Here is a 13,496-nt window from a genome sequence, read left to right as displayed (position 1 = left end):
GTGAATCCAGTTCTCTATATAGAATCACCTGCTCTGTGTGTTTAACACTTGTGTAAATATAAGGCAAGTTCACTTGGTCAAACACGGTTTATTATTACACGATGTGTGTACAGGGATTTGCTGGTGGAGTGTGGTGTTTCCAACCGGTTGTAATTTATAAATGTGGGTCTTAAAGCCGCATACACGTTACATGAATGTTAGCCGAACCTCACAATTTTGGGAGAACTGGCCAGCCATCTAATGTTGGGGTGTCCTGATTCCTTCTCTGACTGCAAATGTTGGGGGGGGGGGGGAGGAATGGATCAAACAGTTAGACTTCAACATACCATATCCTTTTAGGTAGGAAAGCCATCGCCAAGTGTCTAGAAGTAATATATTTTACTCTCCATAGTGAATACACGTGAATATTCAACTGAGCTGATTGTGTATGGGGGTCAGAAGGAATAGGTTTTGTGCAAACTGGTTTGGCCAACAGCATTCTGTGTTGAGTAATCCAAAGAAACAGTATACAGGGAGGCACTCGTAGATGCAACAGTATTTTTTTATTCAGGTCTGGTCATAGGATACAACAGAGGAAAGCGGGCCGTTTCTCGCTCTCATGTGCTCAATCACGATTAAGTGCATGAGCAAGAAGCGGCCCCTTGGCCTCTGTTGAATCCTGTGACTAGACCTGAATAAAAAACGTTGTTGCATCTACGAGTACCTCCCTGTATACTGTTTGTTTGGATTACTGGAAGCTGGTCTCCATTGGGATAGAGCACCGGGATAAGGACAGCATTGCCAAGTCTCCGGGTGTTGGATGCAGTTCACACTACTTGCGGTAATTAGTGTGCGGCAGTGCTAATACAGTTTTTTCTTTTTGTTAGCATTCTATTTTGTGTGTGTGTTTCCAGCTTAAAGGGGTACTTCGCTGTACAGTGTTTGGAACAGTTTGGAACAGTTTGTTCCAAACTGTTCCAAACTGTTCCAAACTGTTCCAAACTGTTCCAAACTGTTCCAAACTGTTCCAAACTGTTCCAAACTGTTCCAAACTGTTCCAAACTGTTCCAAACTGTTCCAAACTGTTCCAAACTGTTCCAAACTGTTCCAAACTGTTCCAAACGCTGCCCCCTCATTGCAAGTCTATGGGCTGTCACGCCCCCTCCCATAGACTTGCATTGAAGGGGCATGAAGTCTTGAGGGTCGGGGCTATGACATCACAAGCTCCCAGCTCCAGCGTTCGGAACAGTTTGTTCCAAACGCTGAGCAGCGGAGTACCCCTTTTAAAGGGGTTATCCAGCTTTTAAAAAAAACTACTAAACTCGGCAGTAACTGTGTCCCGTCTCAGTTGGCGATTGGCTGAGCACAATCGGCAACTGTTCAACTTTATCTACGTGACAAAGACTGTCCCATAGACTTACACTAGGTGACCATCTTGTCACACGACCCAGAGCCAGGAGAGAACACGTGATTGGTGCACTTCTCCCATGCTCTGACATCAAAAGTATATTTTAAAACTGTGCCCACTTAACACATTATAAAAGTGATCCTGAAGTGGGCATTTCTATGGTCAGCCATTCCATTGACGTGTGTTACAATTACATGGAGTAGCTGGTTACAGATCATTTTGAAAATCTGTTCCTCAGGTGTAAATAGGGTTTTCTAAATAATGAAATCTGCTGTGTATGAATTTGACTGTACATCTCCTCCTTTTTTTTTTTTTTTTTTTTTTATAAACACTGCCATATCTAATGCCTCAATGAAACCGGTGTAAGATGAAAAACCTAATTTTAGTTTTTTGTTTTTTTTATTCTCGACAGAATATCCTTCTTCCTGAATGTTTTTACTCCTTCTTTGACTTGAGGAAAGAGTTCAAGAAATGCTGCCCGGGGTCCGGTGAAACAAGTGAACTTGATGTCACAGAAATGGCGCATTGTATCCTTTTTCACATGAAGACCATAGCTTGGTACATGATGGTTTTCTTTATTGGTAATGCAATGGCCTTTGCGGCAGAGAAGAGGAACTGCTTCCAAACTCCAGTTTATCTCCGAGAAAACATAAGTATTATTGAAATACACATATCTTTACTATAGCTGTAGCAAAAACTGCAGCCACACCTAGGGCCTTGGGCTTAAAGGGTTTGTCCCATCAGGACAAGAGAAGAGAGCCGTAAACAAGCCTTGCATAATGAAAAAGCCTTAGAGCTATAAAGTATATAGCAACATAGGCCGAGACTTATCAATCTGTGCGAGAGAAACTGGAGTAGCTTTTCCTCTCTCACATGGGTTGATCAATCTGGTCCATAGATCCTATACAGTGTAAAGTCATTGCAGTGTATGCACAGGGGGTCCTGGTACATATTTTACACCATGGCCCCCAAGCTTCAAGCTTACCTGTCATATCACAGGTCTGATGCAACACTGAGCCTGCCCTCACTCACCATGCACTTCATCCCTGAGCCTGCTGTGCTGTGCTGGGTCTCTTCATTCAATCACTGCAGGCTGCTCTGTAGTGGAGTGTTAGTCCTGATCTCACTTCCTGGAATTTGTCCCAGCCTGTGCTTCAGCTAGGACAAAGATGATGCTGCAGCTGGACAGGAGTATGTTCTGGGTGGTATGGGGGCCTCTGGTGCTTCTATTTTAATTTTTTTTGCCATGAAGGAGATGAAACATTTTTTATAATGTATAGAAAGATTAATGTTTTGCTAAGATGTAAAACATATAAAAGGTTTGAATCTGACAGTGCCCGGCAATAAATGTTATACATTTTTTTTTATTTATTTTTTTATTTTTTTTTGCACTATGTATGTGCAGCAAAAAAAAAATATATAGCTTTATTTCTGACTTGGTAGAAACGGAGCCAAATTGTTTTATCAAATATTCTGTTTGCATTATAATCTCTAATTGAGTGAATATCTGGAAAGTTGTGCCGCTGTGTCCACAGCCCGTAACAGGAGTTCTACTCTGACACTCCTCTGTTGATTCTTGTCATGTGCTAGATCCGTGTTCTTTGTCCTGCAAAGGTGTTTTTTTTCTCTTTGTTTGCTTTTTTTCCCCCTATTTTATATGCTAAATTATTATTCATTCTGGTTGAGGCTACACAAATGATATTATATTAGATTTGTATTAGTGACAATTACATAAAGGTGGTGGTCTTGTAATGAATGTTTTTTGAGCAGCAAGAAATTATCATAATACAATACGGTGCTCGCCCTGCCAAATCCATCCTCTGGATTCCAGGTTGCAGCACGCAGGTATGTAAATTGGCCTCTCACAATGGGGATGTTATGAAACCAAAAAAAAGCCGCCTGCATGTGAACTTCCCAGCTGCTCTGCTATAGATTCATAACGATATATTTTATAATATTTATATAGGTGTGTATAATATGTATGTATATATGTGTGTGTGTATATATATGTATATGTGTGTGTGTGTGTGTGTGTGTGTGTGTGTGTGTATATATTATATGATTACGGTATGTTTGTGTATATGTAATAAATAAAAAAATGTGTATGTGTGTATGTATATGTGTGTGTGTGTGTGTGTGTGTATATATATATATATATATATATATATTATATTATATTATAATATATATATATAATATATATAATATATATAATATATATATTATATATAAATATAATATATATAATATATATATATTATATATATTATATATATATTAATATATATATTTATATATATATAATATATATAATATATATAATATATTATATTTGCCCAGTACAGGCGTTGCACGCCTGTACCTTTCTGTCCTGTGTGGCGGACTCTGACTTTAAAGGAGAACTCCGGAATATAAAAATTGTCCCCCGTACTGGCGGCAGTAAAAAAAAAAAATAAAAAAAAATAAATAAATTTACATACCTTCCTCCGCTCCCCCGGGGCCTCCGGTAACCGGCTCCAGTCTCCACCGTGATCCTCTTCCTGGTTGCTGGTGGTCGGCGAGTCATACTGCGCTCAGCCAATCACCGGCCGCAGCGAAGTCCGACTCGGCTGGCGATAGGCTGAGCGGCAGTGTGAGAACGCTTCAGGACACAAAATTCTTCACTACACCGGCCCCTTGCTGCGGGGGCCGAAAACGTCACACTGCTGCCTATCGCTGGCAAAGTCGAGACTTCACTGCGGCCGGTGATTGGCTGAGCGCAGTAAGACTCTCCGACCAACAGCAACCAGGAAGAGGATCGTGGCAGAGACCGGAGGCGGTTACCGGAGGCCCCGGGGGAGCGGAGGAAGGTATGTACATCTTTATTTATTTTTTTACTGCTGGCAGTACGGGGGACAATTTTTATATTCCGGAGTTCTCCTTTAAGTGTTGTTACCAAGTCATGTGACCAGATGATTTGTGCGGTGGCCCAGGATTCAGCGGCCATACCTCGGGTGGTGCAGAGGTTAACCACGCTCTGGTGTCATAAATACAATGGGTTAATGCCTTCTGCCCTCACCACACATATATAAAAAAAAAAAAAAAAAAAAAAAAAAATATATATATATATATATATATATATATATATATATATATATATATATATATATTTATTTACATTAGCTTGCATTGCAGTTACGTTTTCTGCTAGCATTGTTCAAAAAGAGGGGGGTCCACAGAAAATGTTTTAGATGTGTCCTTCATTATGGTTTTGCCCTTCATCCCAGAACCTTTCCTTACATTTGGCGAGGGGGTCCCTGCTTCGGTTCTTGCCTTCTAGTTGCAAAGACCAACCACTGCTCCCAGTGCAGCCTCTATGACTTTTCTCAATCTATGGCTCTCCAGCTGCTGCAAAACTACAATGCCATGGCTGTACACCCCCCAATAGGCTGTTCTCTATCACAACTCCAATATATAGGGTGAGTGCTGTGACTGTCTTTTCTAAACAGCATGTCTCCAGCTGTGGCAAAACTACAACTCCCAGCATGCCCGGACAGCCTTCGGCTGTCCGGGCATGCTGGAAGTTGTAGTTTTGGAACTGCTAGAGAGTAATAGATAGAGAAACACTGCTCTGTGCTATGTATGTCCTTGATATATACCAACTAGGTACCATAAATGACTAAAGTTCAGTTTTGCATTGTCATCTGTGATATTTTCTCCTTTGACGTCTTGTCGCTATTAAAAGGCTATTGCCTAAAGAAGGGAAAGTGCTGTCCTGTTTTTTCCACATACCGGTCATTTTGAGACCTGCAGCTACCAGGAAAGTTTCTTCATAGCCTTCTCTGAAGGATAGACTCTATGAAGCCTTCACGAAATGTTCCTTTACTTCAAACTCTTTAAGCTGTTAATGGCTTTCAAAGTTTATTACAAATATTCCAACTAGAAATTCCGCTTTGAGATTCTAAGTGGCCGCCAATGAAACCCTATGGTGCTAGGACCATGCAAACCTGTGTCATCTGCATTCACAGCAATGCAGTCCGTGCGTAATTCCGCCAAAAGAATGGAAATGTTCATTCTTTAGGGGGGGGGGGCAGTTTTATCGACGGAATTTTCCGCAGTGTGAATGGGTTGGCAGAAGACCCATTCATACCAATGCTAAGGTTTATACGGCGGAATTCCTGTGAGCGCAATTCTATGCATGACAATTATGTAGCGTTAACATACCCTTATATATATCTCTGACCCTATGGTCCTCGCATACGGACTAGATGCTAGTGATGAGCGGCAGGGGCCATATTCGAATGTGACATTTTGCGAATATATGGACGAATATTCATCCTATGTTCGCGAAATTCGCATGTTCGTGTTTTTTTTTTTTTTTTCATGCAAAAGTTCGTAATGAAATTTGCATAGTGTGCATGCGCAATTATATCTTCCACCTAAAAGAAGGGAGGGATAAGTTTCCAGTCTGGAAGTGCCGATATTGGCATAAATATTGGCATATACAAATAAAACACAGGCATACAGTGACCCCCCCCCCCCCCCCCCCCGACCTACGATCATTTCAACATACGATGGCCTCTCAGACTTTCCTAGAAGTGTTAGGCTATGTTCACACATCAGAATGTCCATGCGGAAAATCTCTGTGCGGGCATTCCGCTAGGGCCGTACAGGAAGGCGCAGTCTCAGACAGCTTTCCACTGGAGTACCCCTTTATATTAATGCATGTCTGTTTAGAAGCCAATGCATGTCTAATGTTGACTGCCTTGTTAATGCCTAGGAATTTAGAAAAAATTCTCATTTTGCCAATACACATTCAGATAATGTCTGCTCTGCCAACAATCTAATGTGTATGGAGGCCTCCCAATAGAAATGTTTTTTTGGGGGGGGGGAGGAGGAAGAAAGAAGGTTGGTTTAGATCATGTTGGTACTTTGTGTTGGTGCCGTAGAGTATAGCTGAGTCTTTTCTCGCATTATCTAATAAAATAAACATGTGTATATGTAAGGAGAGAAACCTGAATGTTGAGAATAGAGATGGACGAAGCGGAGTCTAATTCATTCCGAATTTCAGGAATCTGAATTTCCTTGCGCTTCGTGGTAACGAATCGTTTCATTCACTACATTTTGTGGGGGCCGAGAGGCTAAAATGGCAGCTACATGTGTGAGGACATGGGGCAAGGAAGTCTGAGAAGGCAGGTAGGCAGGAACACCCTGAATCACATGGCGGTTTGCAGCCTATCAGCAGCCAGCCCTGTGATGTCACAGCCCTATATATTCGAATCACTGTTAATGACAATACAGATCTTTACAGTGCCGAATCCATTCACCTAAAGCCCGCATTTGTTCTGGCTAGAGAGAGAGAGCAGACACTATGTGGTCACTAATCAGCGTTACTGACGATACAGAACAGCACAAGGGAAATCCACTCACCTCAAGCCTGCATCACTGCAGGCATGCAGGGAGAGTTTAGAAGTAATTTCATAGTCTGCCAATTGACACAGAAAGCACTCCCCATTTAAAGACTGCAAGCAACCATAGTGCAGGCAGGGAGAGTTCAGAGAGAGAGAGAGTGTACTTTTTTTTTTTATTTTTTTTTTATAGTTGTATTACTGTAGGGGGAAAAAAAAAATCTCTTTAATCTCCAATTGTGACGCCATATGGTCTCCCGACCTTGCTGCCACCTCCAGGCTCTGTCATTGTGCTGCTCTGCGGCAGTGATTCTAATAGCGACCCCTCTAATCTGCAAGTCATACTGAATAACAGTATTATTTCACTAACACAGTACACTCCCTATGCGTGTTACGGCAAGGCAAAGTGTTCTACACCCCTATTGAGGCTCTCTTTAGGCCAGAAATAGCTGTTTTTAATGGCTATTCGCCACAAATATATTCGGATTATAGCTTTTTTGGGAAAATTCTGCAAATCCCCTATCGAATTTTTTAATTTCGCCCATCTCTAGTTGAGGACTAGTTAGCTGTGTCATCCCATGGAAGAAGGAACTTTAAGCTTCTGGTAAAAAAATTAAAATAAATTGAAGGCGATTTTCTGAACTTGCAAGAAAACTCCACACCTTGTGATCATATTTGCCATGCCTTTAGTGCATTATCTCTTGGCAGAGCTCGTCACTGCAGAATGTTTACCCTGGAGCCTGATCGGGCTTTCACGCCTCTGTATAGAAAATCAGGTCTTTCACGTACTGATATTTTATATATGATGGCGGTGTAGTCATTGATTATATTAGTAGTTACAACAAGGTGTTTACATTGGTGTTTACATTGGTGTTTACATTACGTGTGGCAGTAGTACCTTCTGGAGTTTAGTTGGAAGTTATAAAACTGCATTTTAAGAATTATAAAATGAATCTTTCTGATTGGCCAGCCCTGTCATCTGCTCTTCCATATGACTTTTTAAGATTACGACTTTCTCCTTTGTTATTCAGTCTTCTTTCTTAGAAAAGACCTAAACAAGAACAGCTCTTCCAAATGTAATATGCAACCAGCCTTAACGTGGTGTATTAGAATACAGATCAGGTGCTTGGTACAGTAGGGGCAATAGCATTTTGGCAATTTTGGATCCTAGTGATGCAAAGCTTTAAAAGGGTACTCCGCCCCTAGACATCTTATCCCCTATCCAAAGGATAGGGGATAAGATGTCAGACCGCCCGGGTCCCGTCGCTGGGGACCCCCGCAATATAGCAAGCAGCACCCCCACCTATAACTGCTACCGGAAACGCTGGAGGCTCTCAGGCTAATTCCTCACGACCACGGGGACGGAAGATCGGAACATCATGACTCCACCCCCGTGTTATGTCACGCCCCGTCCCCTCAATGCAAGTCTATGGGAGGGGGCATGACGGCTGTCACGCCCCCTCCCATAGTCTTGCATTTAGGGGGCAGGGTGTGGTGTCACACGGGGGTGGAGTCACGATCTTCCGTCCCCATGGTCGGGAGGAATCACTAGGTCATGCAGATGCCTTACATATATATTTTTTTTTTGTCTAGCTTCTGTATTTGGTTCACACATCCCTCTGTTCTGCTGCTCACTCATTCTGACATCCACTGCTCAGGGGTGTGTCCGAGGCAAGCACTGAGCCCGCCCTCACTCATTATGCATTCACTACCTCCCTGAGTCTGCTGTGCTGGGTCTCTTCATCATGTCAATGCAGGCTGCTCTGCAACCAACTCCTCTGTTTTTAGACAGGAGTCTGATGGGACAGGAGTGAACACAGAGAAGTGCTAGTCCTGCCCTCACTTTCTGGACTTAGTACATGGCTGTGCTGCAGCTGGACAGGATTATGTTCTAGATGGTATAGGGACCCCTAGTGTTTGTTTGTTTGTTTTTTTTGCTTTTTTTTTTTTTTTTTTGTTTTTTAGCCATGATATCTAGAAAAAAGGAGATACGTGTATATCAGAAAGGTTTTGCCAAGATGTACAACATATCATGATACATTTTTTTTTACTCCGACAGAGTCATTTATGCATCTGTCTGGTTAATTACTGTTCTACTTTTTTAAAGATGAGTACAGACAACCAATGGTGGGTCAAATGTTCCCGTTCCAGTGCTATGGTCTTGATATATGTGGCTTAATATGTCAATTTTTATTGTGTCCCCCTTCAAGCATTTATATTTATACATGGCAGAAATTTTATGCTACAAAAATTTTTTCTCATATATATATATATATATATATATATATATATATATATATATATATATATATATATATATATATATATATATATTTTTTTTTTTATTAATAATTATTTTTATTATTTTAATTATTATACCTTTTTTTTAATTATTTGTATTATTTTTTAAATTTTTAAATTTTAATTATTTTAATTATTTTTTTTTTTTTTTTTTTTTTTACTATACTTTCTCGACCTTTTTTATTTGTTTCAAGCCAACAGTCATCACTGTAGGATATTTTTGTGAATGAATTGTTCTTTTGCGCATAGTTTGAAGTTTATTGCTCATGGTTCCTTTTCTGTTTAATTTGCTTTAAGTTCACACATCCTGGATGTGTTGGTTCTTTGTTTGCACAGTGAGTGTTCTGCTGAGAAATGTTCTGGGTGGTTTGCATGAGGAAGGAAAAAAAAAGTGCTGCAGTCTCTATGCCGGTTTCTTATATTTCATCTCCGAGTAAATCTAGTTTTTCCACGTTTGTCATTCCTGCTTACAGCTTGATCAAGTTGTTTTCCAGTTTGCGTTTCCATCTATTGTTCGGCTTGTGTTTAAACTAAGAGCAAAGATTACTGCTTTTAAGAAGTCTGTCCTTAAAGCAGTGTTTATCAACCAGTGTGCCTCTAGCTGTTGCAAAACTACAACTCCCAGGCATGTGGCGAATTGTAGTTTTGCAACAGCTGGAGGCACACTGGTTGGCAAACACTGCCTTAAATTGGTACTCCACTGGAAAACTTTTTTTTTAAATCAACTGGTGCCAGAAAGTTAAAGATTTGTAAATTATTTCTATTTAAAAATCTTAATCCTTCCAGTACTTATCAGCTGCTGTATGCTCCACAGGAAGTTATTTTCTTTTTGAATTTCCTTTGTCTGACCACAGTGCGCTCTGCTGACACCTCTGTCAATTTTAGGAACTGTCCGGAGCTGGAGAGGTTTGCTATGGGGAATTGTTCCTACTCTGGACAGGTCTTGACATGGACAGTGTTGTCAGCAGAGAGCACTGTGGTCAGACAGAAAGGAAATTCAAAAAGAAAAGAACTTCCTGTGGAGCATACAGCAGCTAAGTACTGGAAGGATTAAGATGTCTTTAATAGCAGTAATTTACAAATCAGTTTAACTTTCTGGTACCAGTTGATTTAAAACAAATTCCAGTGGAGTGCCCCTTTTAAGTTTCCATTTAGTCGTGTTTTTTTTTTTAATTTTTTAAATTTTATTTTTTTATTGGTTGCCTAGCAGTATTAGGCTATGTCTACACATCAGAATGTCCATGCGGAAAATCTCCGTGTGGGCATTCCGCAAACTGTGGGCGCTAGGGTCGTACAGGAATGCGCAGTCTCAGACGGCTATGCATTACATACACGTCCATTCATGGCCTTATTTGCAGAATAGTCGCTACTGCTTTCATATTGATTGGTTGATTTGTATTGGAACAATAAAGCCATTTGCAACCAACATTGTATCAAATACATGTTATGTTATTTTGTTGCATCGGAAGTAAGAATAGGTCCCGTTTGGATATGCGTTATGTACAGTATGTTAGGGAAGTTGGAAAGCTTATCCTCTAATATTTGTTAATTTTATTTGTTGTACATGACAAATTAACTGACTGGAGGGAAGTTTTAGTTAAAGGTAATCGTATGCAGATATGTTGTGTTCAGTCTGGGTACATAAAGGATGCCCACCCCTCCTATTACTAAGGGAATTAAAGTAAATGTGTGAGAAGAAAATTTATTTAAAGGGGTACTCCGGCCCTAAGACATCTTATCCCCTATCCTAAAGGATAGGGGATAAGATGTCTGATCATGGGGGTCCTGTCGCTGGGGGGGGGTCAACTTTTTACATGTCCCCATGAAAGTTACTCTGCCCCCGTGTGATGTCACTCCCCGCCCCCTCAATGCAAGTCTATGGGAGGGGGCATGACTGCCGTCATGCCCCCTCCCATAACTTGCATTGAGTGGTGGGGCGTGATGTCACACGGGGCGGAGTCATGACATCACGATTCTGTAGTCCCTGTAGTCGTGAGGCTTCAGACTCGGAGCCTCCAGCGCTGCATGTAGCTCACACAGGTGGGTGCAGCATGAGAGATTGCGGGGGTCCCCAGCGGCAGGACTCCCACGATCAGACATGTTTTAAAATTTAATCCTGATATTTTGCAGTTCTCAATCTGACCACTAGGCCTTAAACTGAGCTAAGACTTCCTGTTCTCTGTAATAAGAGGAGGCTGCCAGAAAGTGATCTGTACAGCATTACAGTGAAAGTTGAGACCAGTAGATAGAGAAGACAATAGGAGTTCAGCCTCCCCACTCCCCATTGAATGACCTCTGCACATGTTACAGACTGTGCTTAAAAGTCTGCCCCATACACATAATAGCATTGGGAGATGTTCATTATGTCCATGGGGCTTGCTGTAAAGCAGATCTCCTAAATGCTTTTAAACATCTCTGGAAAGATGGCTGCCCCAATGACATTGTACTGAAAATAGAAAAAATTCAAGCAGAAAATGGAAACAGATTAGAAAGAAGAACTGGCTTCTGTATCAGGCAGGTAGAATCGGTAGAAAAAGTACATTTAAATGAATATATTGAAAAATCCAGAAGATTAACTCACTTTGAATACACAGGTCAGGGATGTTTGTATACAGGTCAAGGAACTGATGACAAAAACCTATAAAAAGTTTAACATGACACTTTAATGGGGGACATGTAAAGTTGTGATCGGTCTGGGTCTCAGAGCTGCGGTCGCTTCCTGTGTTGGGAAGTGTGTTAATATGTATCCATGCCACATTTACTTCAGCCTTGACTGGTAATCCATTCTGAGTGCTGCGGATCAATGCCCTTAACCCTTATGATGAAATAAAGGACCTGCAGTCCGGTGTTCTACATGATGAGGCCGATCACTGTCTTGCACCTCCACAGTTGTTCTCAATTTGTCAAATGGTTTAATAATGAGACATTTGGGTAGGGACAGCGTAGCCAGCAACATGACAGGTCCTATGAATGTCAAGCCTGCTGAGCCAGTTTGGTTTGTTTATGATGCCTTGTGGCGGGGTGAGTGGAGTTTTCTTGGCTGTTCCCGTGAGTCACTCCGCCTAGTTTGATACCGCCTTTCCCTGAAGAGAAAAATGTTGTTTAAAAGCGTAATTGGATCCCTGTGATCCACCCGATTTATTCACGGAGTCAGCAGATGTGATAATTACTTTGTCCTTTGGTGTCCTCTTTTAAGGCTTCGTTCTGAGACACTATAGAAGATTACAGAAGCGGCAGTACAGCTTTCATCAGGTTCTGTGGCTCTGGAGGTGTAATAAACATTGTTATAGACAATATATATATAAATATGTGGTAGCAGGGTGTGATGAGGGCAGATGTTGTTACCCTAGGGGCAGATGGCATTAACCCCTTGTATTCGTGATGCCTGGGTGGGGTTTAGCCTATAACCACCCAAAGGTATACCGCTGGATCCTGGGCTAGGCATGGGGGCAATAAGGATTCCGACGCCAAGTTACAGACAACGGTATCTTTAGTTGAGGGTAGACAGATGGGTAAAGTCTATATAGTTTAGCCAGGGCCCACTGAGGTGACCAGTGACTCAGAGACCTTAAGGGCTTCCTGGGACTTGTAGTAGGACTGGACAATTGAATACAGACCACGCTGACTTGACAGATGACAGGGACTGACTTGACTTGACTCATAAAGCTGTGACTTTATCTTACTTGAATTGATGGTGGCTGCAGGACTGGACTTTGAGGCCTCCAACACTCTGGACACACACACTAGACAAGACTGCACTGGACCTCAGCTTAGCAGAAGAGCAGAGCTCAAAGAGAGAGAAGCTCCACCCAGGGCTTATATGGGGGAGACTAGCAGGGAGCCAATAGGTCACACTTGGGATCACCTGGTCACTGGTACCTCCTGGGTAACAATCATATGACATAACCCTTAAAGATACAACACATTTTATAATACAATACACTGCAGAACATATGTACAGGAGGGAAACAAGTACAACGGAGCCCAGGAGACACTGAAGGAGGCTGCCTGACAGGACAGCAAGTGTACGGGGTAACATCTCCTGTACTGGGTCACCACAAATTTATATTGAGAAAAATAACTAGAAGGCTTTCTTCATACCTTGCAGCTAATTAGCAGTACTGCAACTACTTATAATACATGTTTTTACTGCAAATAGTCAAAATTTACTGTCAAATTGACACTTTTTACCACTATTGTGCAAAACATGGTAAAACATGTTATTTTAACAGAGATTTCTGTAATTTGTGGTATGACACAGCAAAAACACATGCAGTATCTAATTGTTGTCTTGCTAATTATCCTGAATGTCTGATAGCATGGCAAACTATGCAGGTCAGATATGTCACTTGGAGTAATAGGGTCCATTCATGTGGTGGAATTTCTGAGCGAGATCCAACGCAAAAATTCAGCTCTGAAAT

At 41.4% G+C, this 13,496-nt stretch overlaps 1 protein-coding gene across 5 annotated transcripts in view; it reads left to right on the top strand.

Moving 5' to 3' along the window:
• The window catches only part of ESRP1 (epithelial splicing regulatory protein 1), a 76,161-nt gene that overhangs the window by 30,683 nt on the left and 31,982 nt on the right, over positions 1-13,496 (top strand). For all 5 annotated transcript variants that reach the window (XM_056522491.1, XM_056522490.1, XM_056522492.1 and 2 more), the window contains one exon: positions 1,800-1,914. In XM_056522491.1, coding sequence (XP_056378466.1) covers positions 1,800-1,914 — 115 coding nt within the window. The remainder of the gene's footprint in view (positions 1-1,799; positions 1,915-13,496) is intronic.

The sequence above is a fragment of the Hyla sarda genome, chromosome 5, assembly GCF_029499605.1.
Source record: "Hyla sarda isolate aHylSar1 chromosome 5, aHylSar1.hap1, whole genome shotgun sequence".
In the NCBI taxonomy this organism is placed as follows: domain Eukaryota; kingdom Metazoa; phylum Chordata; class Amphibia; order Anura; family Hylidae; genus Hyla; species Hyla sarda.
This window is presented reverse-complemented; position numbering and strand designations above follow the sequence as displayed.